The sequence below is a fragment of the Bactrocera dorsalis genome, chromosome 3, assembly GCF_023373825.1.
Source record: "Bactrocera dorsalis isolate Fly_Bdor chromosome 3, ASM2337382v1, whole genome shotgun sequence".
NCBI lineage: Eukaryota > Metazoa > Arthropoda > Insecta > Diptera > Tephritidae > Bactrocera > Bactrocera dorsalis.
The window spans coordinates 62491614-62505488 of record NC_064305.1 but is presented as its reverse complement, the minus strand read 5'-3'; the positions used below and the strand labels follow the sequence as shown (position 1 = coordinate 62505488).

The following is a 13875-nucleotide window of genomic DNA, read 5'->3' as shown; positions in this document are numbered from 1 at the left end:
TTCTTTTGATAAGTGACTTAAACTGATAATACTCAACGCATTGTTGTTGTTGTAGTTTTAACGGGATACTAATCCCCGTTCGGGTGGTAAGGATCATTTGTGTTGTCGACGACGTCATCTAACGGTAGGCCCAGGAAACGTGCTGTTTCGACGGGGTCGGACCAGAGGGAGGAGGGTGTTAGATGTGTGGGGTTCGTAGGGCATGCAAATAGGTGGTCAGTGTCATGCGGAGACTCGTTGCATGCAGGACATACATTAGGTATGTCAGGGTCTATTCTGGATAAGTAGGAGTTTAACCTGCTACAGTATCCAGAACGAAGTTGCGCTAGGGTCACTCGCGTTTCTCGCGGCAGCTGGAGCTCTTCGTCTGCTATAGGTGGTGGTTTGACTCCAAGAACGCCATTCACGGGAAGGGAGTTGGTGAAGGTGTTGATGGCTCCACTGTGAATGGCGGTCAGTACCTGTCGAAAGTCAGTTGCGTCCGAAGTCCGGTCGGCGTACTGTACGATGTCGTCGACGTAGTCCAGGAAAGACCTTTTGATGCTCCTAGGAGGCGGTTCCGCTCCAAGCAGGTGGCTGCAGGGGTGGTTTCTGCGAAAACATCCCAGCAGGAACTGCCTGGAGAGGAGTTCATTATGCTTCTTAACTGGGAGCATAAGCGTCTCACTATGTAGGTGATCGATGGGAGACATCAGAAGGCATCCCGTCGTGGTCCGGAGTGCAGTATTTTGACGGGTCTGTAATTTCCTCATCTGCGTGCCACTGCATCCAGGCGACCATATGGGTGCTGCGTAATTGAGGACCGGCCGGCCGATTGCCTTGTATGTTGCCAACAACGTTTCTTTGTCTTTTCCCCAAGTGCTGCCGGCTAGCGACTTGAGAATTTTGTTGCGGCTCTGTACTTTGGCGATAATCGCGGTCGTATGGGGAGAGAAGGAGCATAGACTATCGAGGATTACACCTAAAATCTTAGGGTTATTGACAGTCGAAATTTTGACGCCGTCGACTGCAATATTAAGTTCAAGTCTATACTCCTTCGTTCAGTTCGTAAATATGGTCGCTGTGGATTTGGTGGGGGAGAGTGTTAAGTTCCGTGCAGTGAGGAAACGAGAAAGGTCGGTGAGGTAGTTGTTTACCTTCGAACACATGCCATCGATTCCATTGCCCGACGTCAATATCGTGCAGTCATCAGCGTACCCTCTCTGGTGGTTGAGGAAGTTTCGAGATATAGAAGTTAAACAGTAACGGGGAGAGGACACCACCCTGCGGAAACCCCTGTTTAATTCTTCTCAGTTTAGATGTTTCACCTCGAAATAGTACGGATGACTGACGACCGTTCAGATAGTTCATGATCCACCTCTTTAGCCCTGGAGGGAGCGTGGCTTTTTCAATGTCCTGCAGTAGCGTTGTGTGATTGACCGTGTCAAAAGCTTTTGACAGGTCCAACGCTACGAGGATCGTTCTTTCGCAGGGTGGCTTCTGGTTGAGGCCACGAACTATCCGAGCGTTTATGACGCTAAGTGCTGTGGTGGTGCTGTGCACTTTTCGGAATCCATGCTGGTGGCTGGCTGGGCTCAGGTGGTGAGTGAAGGTCGGGAGTTGCAAAGCCTCAAGTGTCTTCACTACTGGGGAGAGGAGAGTTATCGGACGATAAGATTCCCCTTTGTTGGCGGGTTTCCCAGGTTTCAGTAGTGGGACCACTCTTCCGACTTTCCACACATCGGGTATTTGAAGAGTGGTCAGCGACAGGTTGAGGACCTTGGTGAGATATCTTACTCCCGTCGAGCCTAGATGCTTTAGCATTAGCATGTTGATTCCATCAGGGCCAATGGATTTGGAAGATTTTGCCTTGTTGATGACACCCTGAACCTCCTCATCGGTGAAAGTAAGTGACGCGCCTTTGTTTGGCATTTTGCACAGCCGTCGGTTAACACATCGTGCAGTGTAAACTGCCGTCTAAAGTAGCTCGCGCACTTCTTTGGGTCCGAGGAGGCATGACTATTGAATTGAACTTCAACTCTTTGACAGTAGCCCAAAGCTTACTCACACCGGTGGAGAGGTTGCAGGTCTTTAGATGCTCTATCCATTTCGTTCGCTTATGCTGGTTTACCATACGCCGAATCTCCAAATTGAGATCCCTTATTCTGGGATCCCCGGGATCGGCTTGGCGTAAGGTGTCGCGCTCATTACCTAAAACGGCTGCTTCGGCTGGGAAATTGGGGCGGATTTGTTCTATTCTTACAGCCGGGATGAAGCGAGCTGTAGCTGCTGCGATCACCTTGCGGAATTGACGTTCGCCAACGCATACGTCCGAAGGAATGGGTAGAGCGTCGCAGGTGCTCTCAGTAAATTCTGTGAAGCCGACCCAATTAGCTTTATTAAAGATAACAAAGGTGCGGTTGTCCACAGAAACAAAATCAGGAGGCTTCTCGATCGAGATAATTATGGGCAGATGGTATGATGCGAGAGGTCGCCAGGTTATGCTATTTATCAGACCACCGCCATCAATGGTAATATCAGGCGAGCTATTGCAGGTGCCCATAACTCTGGTGGGAGCTTCGTCATTTGTTGTGCAGAATGTGGAATCGTCAATCTGTTCCGCCAGCTCCATCCCCCCACGGTCGTTTGACTGGCAGGAATGCCAAAGATCGTGGTGCGCGTTAAAGTCGCCTATTACCAAACGGTTTTAACCGCGAAGTAGCGCACCTATATTCGGGTGAAATCCTGCGGGGCAACATGTAACTGGGGGGTTGTATATATTAAATATTTCGAGCTCGACATCGACTGACCGGATAGCTATACCCTAACATTCTAGGGTAGTATCGCTGGAGTCGATGTCTTCATCGATTAGACGATACTGCACGGTGTTGTGCAATATGAATGCTAGGCCACCACCACTATCTCGCTCGCGATCTTTACGTATAACGTTGAAACCGGCACAACTCAGAAGATCTGAGTGGCTGTTTAGCTTGGTTTCTTGAACCGCAGCTCTCGATAGACGTTCCCGATTCATAAGTGCAACTATCTCCTCGATCTTGCTCTGGAGTCCGTTGCAGTTAAATTGAAGTAGCCGGGTTTGTCGCGGGTGTCCGTGGGTGATCTTGGGGGTGAGGGAGTGACGTGTAGGTGGTAGTTGTTGCTGCTGCAGAACCCGCAGGATTGTTCATGTCATTTGGTTTATATTTTAGAAAACCATACCTACTTACGTAATAATTATAATTGAAATGAATACCACCATTATTATTTGACAAAAACTATTGTGAATATTTTTTTTTACACGAAGAAGCAACAAATAAAAAAGCAATTTGACAGCTGACATTTGCCGACACAAATTCGTCATTCTCGCGAATTTTATTTAAAGTCGACAATAAATATTATTTAATTGCTTTGTGCCCTTAGCCAAATTTGTATAATTAAGATGGGTGATGACTTTGAACCAATGGAGCCAAGCTTGCGTAACATCGTCGAGCAATCATCGTTGAAGTGGATATTTGTAGGCGGCAAAGGTGGTGTTGGAAAAACAACATGCAGGTAAACTATACCATTATTTTTTTTGTAATATCATTTGATTAAAAATCAAATTGTGTTTATACATAACAACTTGTATAACTTTTTAATTGCCCAACATACAATAAACAGCTGCAGCTTAGCCGTACAAATGGCCAAAGTGCGTGAGTCAGTCTTGATCATTTCGACAGATCCAGCACATAACATTTCAGACGCTTTCGATCAGAAATTCACAAAAGTTCCAACAAAGGTATGCAAAATGTATTATAATATGCTGCACTTCATTTCAACAGTTAATTAAATGGAATGCAGGTGAATGGCTTCACAAATTTATATGCAATGGAAATTGATCCAAATGCGGGCCTCAACGAATTGCCGGATGAATATTTCGAGGGCGAAAATGAAGGTCTGCACTTAAGCAAAGGTGTGCTGCATGAAGTAATTAACGCTCTGCCTGGTATAGATGAAGCTATGAGCTATGCAGAAGTAATGAAGTGAGTAGAAAAATTTACCTTCATTAAAATGGTTAACCCGAAATTATATATGTGCATGTTCCTCGTAAACGTATATTCTACTTTATTTACTACAAATTATAGACTTGTCAAAGCAATGAACTTTTCAGTGGTCATCTTTGATACGGCGCCAACGGGGCACACATTACGTCTGCTTTCCTTCCCGCAAGTCGTTGAGAAGGGATTAGGCAAACTGCTGCGTTTGAAAATGAAAATTGCTCCCTTTATCTCACAATTTGGTAGCATACTAGGTATGGCGGATTTTAACGCCGACTCGCTAACACAAAAGCTTGATGAAATGTTGAAAATCATAAGACAAGTGAATGAGCAATTTAGAAATCCAGTAAGTATTTTTTATTTCTAAAACATCAGTTCATATTCTCTAACCGCTAAATTTTTAGGATCAAGCTACGTTCGTTTGTGTCTGCATCGCCGAATTCCTTTCATTGTATGAAACCGAACGACTTGTGCAAGAACTAACTAAATGTGGCATAGATACACACAATATCATAGTCAATCAACTACTATTCAAAAAACAAAACCAGGAACCATGTGGAATGTGTGCTGCGAGATATAAGGTATGGTACTTTGCATTATATTCTGATTTCGTTTTTAACTTTTTAATATTTTAGATACAAGAAAAGTATCTGGATCAAATCGCTGACCTGTATGAAGATTTCCATGTAACAAAATTGCCTCTACTCGAAAAGGAAGTTCGAGGTGTAGAGAATATTAAGAATTTTTCAGAAAACCTGGTTAAACCTTATAGTCCTAATTAATTTCTAAATATACAAGTGTATATACTGCTGGTACGGAAGCGATGGTGTTATAGTTTCAAAAAAGGCGTTTTTTATTTCATATAAGCGTAAATGAATTAAAACGTTTTTCAATCACAGCTGTATTCCAATTCATATACTTTAATAATAAACGATAAAAATTAATTATTAATTATATATGCAATTAATGTAGAATTTGTTCTCTTACAAAAGGATACCACTTGAAGCATTTTAAAAGCAATATTGATATATAAATTTACACTGGCTTTCAGTTTTACTATAAAAAAAATGATATTAACAATACTAAACAAAATGTGTGACTAGTAGGTCTCTCTATAATACACAAAAATTTTATGTGCTATGGAATTTTGCAAATCATTTTCCATTTTAGCAACTACGAATTAGTGTAATTAAAAAAGAGCTTATAATCGGCAAAGGTATTCAAATACAAAATTCCGATTACTTATCAACAACCGACAACCTCACATCACAAATGAGGGCGAAAATAAAAGTGACGTCTAGCTGTGACAAAACCTCTCCTTTATATAACAAGCAATGACATTTGTGTAAATTCACCGGTGGTAGACGAACTTACGAAATTATCGCATTTTCAACCACGAAATATTTTATTAACGCGTATCAGACACTGCATCAGCTTTAAATAAAATACTACGCAACAAGAATAACAGCAGCACAAAACAATGGCCAGCGAAGGAGCAAGTAACCAGAATGCAGTTTGCACACTGTGTGACAAGATCGGACTTAAGCCATTCACCAAGCAGAACGTATTCTACTATTACATACCATTACATGGCGTAGTATCATACTCTGCACTCGCCGTAAACGTAATGAATCCGGGATTCATTTCACAAGTCCTACCCAAAAAGGATTTGACCAATGTGCTATTACTGAGCACATTAACTGGTACGGCATTTTACATATACGGACGACCACATCTACGTAGTGTGCCGAATTCTCGACGCGGTCTATATGCCGTGTTAGGTGGTTCACTCTTTAGCATGGGTTCAGTGCTCGCTTGGGCTTTAATGAGATCGATACTGCCAAGAGATAACGCAGCAGTTGCTACCATTGCGGGTCTGGCTTCCGGAGCAGTTTTGGTTAAGCTGAGTACTGACTATTTTACTGATTGTGACAAACTGGTTACAAAGAATTAAACAAGAATAGCAGTGATCGTATTGCTTTGGTGCTCATTCAATCAAATGGACAAATCTAATTTTAGTCATCGACTTTCATCTCATTTTTTTATGTAGCAATTAAAAGTTCAATACACCAACGGGAATTTTGCGATTGAAGTGGAATATGTAAAATACAGTGCCGCACCCTGGCTGACAACCCGTGTTTATATTTGGACAAGCCTTTGGTCGTGGAAATTGTATAATTAGTACGTTAAAAATATTTGTAATTTGAGTCTGGTAAAAATAAAGTTTAAAGTTAAAACTGCTCCTAATGAATTTCTATAAGTATGTAGTACAAACATCAACATATAAATGTGTAACAAAATAGAATAGTTAAATATATTAGAAAAAAACTCAGAGTCAAAGAAAAATAAAAAAATCGAAATTATTTTCTAAAAAAAATGTTTTAGACCTGTCTATTAACGAAGCGATCAATTTATTTTATTTTTTTTTTAAATTACATTTCGTATAAATTTAAATAATCAACTTTTTAATTAATAGTAATTATTTTATTTGTTATATTTTAATACTTGGAACTAAAATTTTAAACGGGTTTCGGGTACAGGTACCGGTTAAACAAACAAACAGCACTACACGTAATTGACAATGTAACTATTCACAATAATAAATGTCAAGTAATGTATTCATTCATTGAACACACGTTCTCGTTGCCGAACAAACGAATTTTGATCTGGAGAAGAAAAGGTTGGTGTGCAAATTTTGCTTTTGTGTGGTTTATGTAATTATTATACGGATGAAAAAGCAATTAATTGTCTAATATATTAATATTGTGTATCATCTTGAATAATTATTAAATCGTGATATAATGCGAATTTTCATTTAATACTGCACCCATGTGACAACCTGTGATAAATACCGACTTGCAAAAATCAGCCTATACGGAAGTTAAAGCGAGTGAAAAGTCGTCTTGTTGATGATGGTGGTTGTGTTTATTATATGTTGTAATGTATGTGATGCTTGCCAGGAAAGGTAAACATACAGGCGGCGAAAACTGCCTCCTGCGAAGAAGTATTCCTGTGATAAAACAAAGTGACGCCAGAAGCCTGTGTTTTTCTTTTTTGACAATAAAACTTCATTAGGCCCCCTACAGTGCGCTGGCTAATGGATTAGCAATAGTTCCAGATTTGAGTGACGTGCAAATAATCACATATATTTAAAAAAAAGCGTTGCACAGAATTGCACATTATATTATTGCATTTATTGATTTTACTCAGTTTTTTTAAACAACGTAACGAGTCTGAAATAAATTTGTGCTCCATGTGAAGATAAGAAAATCGAGTTTCTCTATTTTTTATAGCTTTTCGAGTCAGTGAACTAAAAACTTACAAAGGTGTGAAAAATCAAAACAAGAAACTAAAAGTTATTTGCCGTAATGTATATGTACGAACCATTTAGCATAATAAAAGGAGAAATTGTAAAAATTAAACTATGTCAGGTTGCTGTGTAAAATAGTTTTTTCACTGAAAGTTGTTTGAATTTGGTTATCGCTTTGATAAGAATACCGTGTGATACATTTGTTTAGTAATCTATATGATATTGATTACTTTAATAATCTTCTATAGCAACACTATACACTATTTTTTATTACAGATATATTTATCACATACATAACATGTATATATGTACTCGTATTCTTAAATTTTTTGCAGTGAGCATTGCTCAAATTCGCAAGGCATAGATGAGTAGTGTACAAAGCAACTTATGGTAGCATTCGCATTATTAACACAGATTTAAGAAACACCTTGCAATACTAAAAACAGACGTTATTTGCAAACACTTCCCCGCCAGTAAATACAACTTACCAAAATCGTAATTATGGTCCAATACAACTCCGCTCAGCGAAAAAATGTTCGCATATTGTTGGTTGGCGATCCCGGTGTGGGTAAAACATCACTTATACTTTCGCTTGTAAGCGAAGAATTTCCTGAGGATGTACCTCCAAAAGCTGAGGAGATAACAATACCCGCTAATGTAACACCTGAGCAGGTGCCTACGAATATTGTCGACTATTCAAGTAATTGAATACAACATAAATATTAGCATTCAATAATTTATTGAATTATATTTTTTAAGATACCGAGCAAACGGATGAAATTCTCAACGAAGAGATCGTCAAAGCACACGTTGTATGTATTGTGTATAGCGTGGAAGATGAAGATTCGCTTGATCGCATAACATCCCACTGGCTGCCTTTAATACGAACCGCAATTGGAGAGGACCAACAACGTAAGCCTGTTGTGCTGGTTGGCAATAAAGTTGATCTAATCGAGTACTCAACCATAGATGTAAGTCTATTAAATTGTGAATATTGAATTTTTATATAATCTTCTTTATTTTATTTTTAGAGTGTATTGACAATAATGGAAGACTTTCCCGAGGTTGAAAGCTGTGTGGAATGCTCTGCCAAAACGCTACACAATATTTCCGAAATGTTCTACTATGCGCAAAAGGCTGTTCTACACCCAACTTCACCGCTTTATATAATGGAAGAGCAAGATGTAAGTCCATTAATACATATAAATAATAAGCATATTCGCAGCATGTAATATTTAAAGTGCGTAAAAATTTGTTTATGTTAAATTATATATTAAGCATTCAGAAATGTCGGTACAATATTGCAGCATTTTTTATGTTTCTCTTTCACAAACATATCAATTAAAAAAATCGTTGTTTTTTCAGCTTACGCCGGCTTGCAAGAAATCACTTGTTCGCATATTCAAAATATGTGATATCGATGGTGACAATCTGCTCAATGATTACGAATTGAACTTGTTTCAACGTCGTTGTTTCAACACACCGCTACAGCCACAAATACTAGACGAAGTGAAAGTTGTTATACAGAAAAATATTCCAGATGGCATCTTCCACGATGCAGTTACACTTAAGGGCTTTCTTTTCCTGCACTGCTTGTTCATACAGCGCGGACGTAATGAGACCACATGGGCGGTGCTACGTCGCTTCGGTTACAATGAACAGTTAGAAATGTGTAAGGATTATTTGCGGCCAACATTGAAAATACCACCCGGTAGTAGCACTGAATTGTCACATCGCGGCCAACAATTTCTTACAGCGCTGTTCGAACGTTACGATAAAGACGGCGACGGCGCACTATCACCAGAAGAGCATAAAATGATTTTCAGTACATGCCCATCAGCGCCTTGGTCCTATTCGACAGATATACGTAAATCATGCCCCACCAACGATCAAGGTTGGGTGACGCTGCATGGCTGGATGTGTCGTTGGACGTTAATGACACTTATCGATGTCTTAAAGACTCTAGAATACTTAGCGTATTTGGGGTTCAATGTGCATGAGAACGAAAGTCAGTTGGCGGCGATACATGTGACACGCGAACGGCGTATTGATTTAGCTAAACGGCAAAGTAGTCGATCCGTGTATATGTGTCATGTGATTGGTCCAAAAGGCGCTGGTAAGACGGGGTTATGTCGTGGTTTCTTAGTAGAGGACATGAAAAGTCTGATTGGTAAAGAATTCAAGACTAATGTGGTGCATTGCGTCAACACTGTGCAGGTAAAAATTAATTGTTTATAATAATGCATAAAATTATTTATTTGTATATTATTAATAGGTTTATGGTCAAGAAAAGCATCTTATACTACGTGATATAGACGTAAAGCATGCGCTAGACCCATTGCAGCCGCAGGAGGTGAATTGTGATGTCGCTTGCCTCGTATATGATTCATCCAATCCGCGTTCGTTCGAGTACATTGCACGCATCTACATCAAATATTATGCGGAGAGTAAAATCCCAGTGATGATTGTTGGCACCAAAGGTGACTTGGATGAGCGGCGGCAAGATTACTTACTGCAACCGTCAGAGTTTTGTACCAAATATAAACTACTGCCACCACACCTGTTCAGCTTGAAGAGTAATAAAAAGGAGGTTTACACGAAATTGGCAACCATGGCGGCATTCCCGTGAGTAGTGCATACAAAGCGTTAAAATTATCTATCATATTTACTTCTTTATGTGCAATACGTTTAACATTTAACACACATTCAAACGAATTGGCTATGGAGCATTGCTTATCGTTGCATTCTGGTATTTGTTATACAAATATGTTAGGTTAGGGTGAATATGTTTGTTTATGTGATTGTGGTTGTAAGCGGTTAGTGTCTACTGTTCTATTTGTTTCAAGTGTTTCTTAAAGTAATCCACTAATAAGTGTTTATTTACTTACGATATGAAGTAGTATTATCGTACTTGTAGTATTAGTGTAACATTTTATCAAGATTTTTTTGTAACACAGTGCATAGAGATTTGTTGAATTTAACAATTATTCGTTGTTGCAAGCACAGCTAAATTTTTATTTATTGTAAATTTAAGTTCACGCGTAATTGCTTCTTCTTTTTTTCAACATTTATCAAATTCATTTGCTTACTTACCATACAAATGTTTAAATATCCTTAGCCGTATGATATATTTTTCATTTCTCTTTTTTTTATTAAAGTTTCCACAAAATCAAAATTTCGTAACATAGTATATTTATCTAAACACCAAAAATGTATACAAATTATGCACAAATTCTCGTTCAATTAATAAACATAAATTTAATATTATTCTTCCTTTATCTTCTAACTGCTGCATCAACTAAAATGTAATAATAAAACAAAACCAAAAAATCGAATATGCTCCAATGTCTCGCGTACGCGCCTCAAAACTCCTCACCACTCCCCTGAATCTGAATTTTGATTGTCTGCGCTTTGGCTGTGGTGATTGTTGCACAAAAACAAATAAATAACGTCATATGATAATGAAAACATATAAAAAATCCTAATTGTAATCGTTAATTTACAACAACAACAATGACTGTTTGCTCTCGATAAATCGCAGTCGCTTTCAAGCCGCATGGATACTCTTTTACAAGCACAGGTTGGTACAGCTGTGGGAATCAGCGTAAGTGTGAATCTTCTTAATGCCATTTAAACAGCCGAACGAGCAACTAATATCGTACTATCCATACATTGTGTTTATTTTTTTCTCTTTTTCGAGCAAATATTTTTTGTAAAAAGCTATACACCATAGTCAAATATGCATAGCCGTACCGCAAAATACGAATAATAATAATAGCAACATAATTAGTAACTTATAGTACATGTTTAATCGTAGATATTATATCTATCACTATTTACAAACAAAATTGTATATTATTTTAAACTAAAATTACTATTTTTCAATGATATTTTATGTTTTTAAGCGATTGGCGAGTTTTTCTAGCCATCATTTGCACATTTTATGTTTTTCGTCATATAGTTAGTGTATGCACATGATTGTATGGATATATAAACATTTATATTTGTGCATTGAATATTTATACTCTTTGGTAAAAACATATGTACTTTCGTATTTTGTTTCAACTTATTTGTTATTTGTGTATTTCACTCATCCATCCAAGTGCGCACCTTATTTACTCTTAAAAAGTTTTGTAATTAAATGCATTCTGGTGTTGGCAGGCTATTGAATAATTAAGAAAAATATATTTTAATATTTTTTATATCCTGTACACGTATATTAAGTTTGCCACGAAGTTTGTAACACACAGAAGGAATCGTCGGACATACAGGGTGTCATTAACAGCATGACGTACTGAGTCTATTTAGCTATGTCTGTCTGTCTGTATATACGCGAACAAGTCCCTCAGTTTATGAGATATCGATTTGAAATTTTGCACACGTCCTTCTTTCCTCCTTTATCGCAACCACCGATATTGGACTACTATATCTTACAACTGCCAAATGAACGATAAAAATCATGGTCATGTTATGGATGGACAATTTTTTATTTGACAAGAAATCTCCAAGAAATTTGGCATGGAGAAATCTCCAAGGCAACAGTAAAATCTCCAAGGAAATTGTTCAGATCGGACAACTATAGCATATAGGTGCCATACAAACTGAACCATCAAAAACATGTTTTTGTGTGCTATCTATAATAGTTTCTTGTTATAAAAAACAACATCAGCTGTCCTTGGTCGGATAAATATCCAGGTCCATTCTGGTTACGTAGACCCGACTATCTTGGGGAACAGGTAAATTCTGGTAGCGTATCATTGCTTGTTTAGGGAATTGTATCCAACATACCTTTTCTTGGTCCGATTCCGTCCAAACAGCTCGTCTGTAAATTAGGACTCGACAGTTTAATTACATATTTTATTTTCCAAAATTCTTCCTGCTGAAACTTTAATGCATTTATAGTACTTTTACTTGGCACATTTCCCTCTACTCCTGCAACCTCTTTGTCCCCCACATTTTCTGCACGCACTAAACACCACCCTTAATTATTGTGAATATTTTAGGTACATCCGTCATTTTCGATCTCGATTTTTTGAGCCTTTAATAATTTTTCATATACTTTTGAGATGCATCAACAACTTACTAAGCGTTTTTGCTTCAGTTGTAGTAGAACTTAAAACTTGATTGCATGTTTATAAATACAACCATTTCTATTTCAATTTAACTAATATTTACATTTTTGTGTTCTTTCTACGCGCGTTGCAACCATCCGCCCACAAATAGACATCTGCGTCAGTTCGGTTTGATGACAGAGGATCCGACACTTTGGTGGAAAGCCGGTTTAGGTGTTGCCGCCGCCACCGTTCTGGGTTTTGTCGTGCTCAAAGCACTGCACAGCGCCGGCACGCATGTGCGTTACTAATGTTAACTAGCGTGGCAGACTAAAATAACAATTCAGCGGGATAAGGCGCAAGCATACAAGAATACAATGCAACAAATACACCGACAAGCTGTATGGAATCGCGCCTTGTTTCCATTTTGGAACTTTTGTAATATTCTACTATGATAAGATCCCACAACACTCGCGTTCCACACTCCATCCATTTAGAAAATTGTACAAAACATTCTAATTTGTTAAGTTTCGTTGGCAAACGCGTTTTTTCCGGCGTCAGAGAAATTGTTTTGTGGAAATAATAAGCAGCTAAATTGTTGGTGAGGAAAATATTTAAAATTATTTGCAACCACTATGAAAAATTTTATTTTAACGTGAAAAAAAACATTGAAAAATCAATTGCAACCAAAAATTGTAAGAACTTTAGTTTAATGCTTATTTAAAAAGGAAATATAAATAATTTATGTAAAGGAGCGTACATACACATATGTATATCGTTTCATAAATAACATGTTTTTGTTTGTAAATACATACTTACTAACCTTTAAAAAATTTGTTTAATGCACCTCGATGATATCAGCGTTTCGTTTAACGCATAAATCCATAAATTAGCGCTGGCATCATTATATTACACATTTGTAATATTGTATCTACACTTAAATATACATTCGCATACACTATAAATAGTAATAAAATTATTTTAACATTGAACTTAATGACGACGAGCATCATTTGGAAAACAATCGGATAGCAATACCAATATTATATAAACAATTGCGTATATGCATACATATGTACATATGTATGTTACATAATGTAATCTATATTAACCACATAAATAAAATTATTTTTGTAAATCATAAGATAAGTAATACATACAACAGAGGAACTGAACTGTTTGGCTGTTGCGCGCTTGGAAAAGCGTCAACTGAAATTCGTCGGGTCAGGAGCGGCATATGCGGGCATTTTTTAAATTAAGTACTCCTTATGTTTTGTGTGTGTTTGTTTATTTTTCAATAAAAGATTCACATATAAATACACTTACATATTTACTTATATATATATATATACTTATATTGTAATTTAATTTAAATGAACTTTATTATAAAAGAAAAACACAAAATAATCGGCTTCATGAGTTCAAGAAATTATCGATTCTTCCAATAAATAAATCGAAATGAGAAGCAAATATTAAAATGAGTTTTTATATAGCCATA

General features: G+C 37.6%; 4 protein-coding genes across 9 annotated transcripts; 3 read left to right on the top strand and 1 right to left on the bottom strand.

Annotated features, from left to right (window-relative positions):
• Nucleotides 1-1278: 1278 nt before the first annotated feature.
• On the bottom strand, nt 1279-2611 carry LOC125777706 (uncharacterized; the record flags this gene model as incomplete). Its single annotated transcript, XM_049452970.1, has 2 exons — nt 1975-2611; nt 1279-1523 (listed from the first exon to the last, which is right to left on the bottom strand). Coding segments are annotated over exons 1-2 (882 nt in total), but the record flags the coding sequence as incomplete, so codon positions are not given.
• A 689-nt stretch (nt 2612-3300) lies between these two features.
• Nucleotides 3301-4979, top strand: LOC105224634 (ATPase ASNA1 homolog). Its single transcript, XM_011202786.4, has 6 exons — nt 3301-3531; nt 3640-3757; nt 3820-4001; nt 4104-4362; nt 4421-4597; nt 4652-4979. Exons 1-6 carry the CDS (start codon nt 3419-3421, stop codon nt 4796-4798), a joined length of 996 nt encoding a protein of 331 aa, XP_011201088.1. The 5' UTR covers nt 3301-3418; the 3' UTR covers nt 4799-4979.
• Nucleotides 4980-5333: 354 nt separating this feature from the next.
• On the top strand, nt 5334-6263 carry LOC105224633 (uncharacterized). Its single transcript, XM_011202785.4, has one exon. It carries the CDS (start codon nt 5497-5499, stop codon nt 5968-5970), a length of 474 nt encoding a protein of 157 aa, XP_011201087.2. The 5' UTR covers nt 5334-5496; the 3' UTR covers nt 5971-6263.
• Nucleotides 6264-6547: 284 nt separating this feature from the next.
• On the top strand, nt 6548-13784 carry LOC105224632 (mitochondrial Rho GTPase). Of its 6 annotated transcripts, none has more exons than XM_011202783.3 (8): nt 6548-6696; nt 7662-8026; nt 8086-8297; nt 8358-8510; nt 8692-9543; nt 9602-9951; nt 10868-10906; nt 12550-13784. In XM_011202783.3, exons 2-8 carry the CDS (start codon nt 7828-7830, stop codon nt 12686-12688), a joined length of 1944 nt encoding a protein of 647 aa, XP_011201085.1. In that variant the 5' UTR covers nt 6548-6696; nt 7662-7827; the 3' UTR covers nt 12689-13784. The 6 variants fall into 6 exon arrangements, with proteins under 6 accessions (XP_011201085.1, XP_011201083.1, XP_011201086.1 ...); XM_011202781.3 differs by having other exon boundaries at nt 10868-10930; XM_049453783.1 differs by lacking the exon at nt 6548-6696 and adding an exon at nt 6746-6958 and having other exon boundaries at nt 10868-10930.
• The last annotated feature ends 91 nt before the right edge of the window (nt 13785-13875 follow it).

What these genes read in the sequence shown, in the direction of transcription:
- LOC105224634 (XM_011202786.4), top strand. Translation starts at nt 3,419, where the DNA reads ATGGGTGATGACTTTGAACCAATGGAGCCAAGCTTGCGTAACATCGTC. An exon ending in ATGAGCAATTTAGAAATCCA is followed by an intron (nt 4,363 to 4,420) that starts GTAAGTATTTTT and finishes CTAAATTTTTAG; the next exon opens with GATCAAGCTACGTTCGTTTG. An exon ending in TGTGTGCTGCGAGATATAAG is followed by an intron (nt 4,598 to 4,651) that starts GTATGGTACTTT and finishes TTAATATTTTAG; the next exon opens with ATACAAGAAAAGTATCTGGA.
- LOC105224632 (XM_011202781.3), top strand. Translation starts at nt 7,828, where the DNA reads ATGGTCCAATACAACTCCGCTCAGCGAAAAAATGTTCGCATATTGTTG. An exon ending in GAATATTGTCGACTATTCAA is followed by an intron (nt 8,027 to 8,085) that starts GTAATTGAATAC and finishes ATATTTTTTAAG; the next exon opens with ATACCGAGCAAACGGATGAA. An exon ending in GCAACCATGGCGGCATTCCC is followed by an intron (nt 9,952 to 10,867) that starts GTGAGTAGTGCA and finishes GATAAATCGCAG; the next exon opens with TCGCTTTCAAGCCGCATGGA.
- LOC105224633 (XM_011202785.4), top strand. Translation starts at nt 5,497, where the DNA reads ATGGCCAGCGAAGGAGCAAGTAACCAGAATGCAGTTTGCACACTGTGT.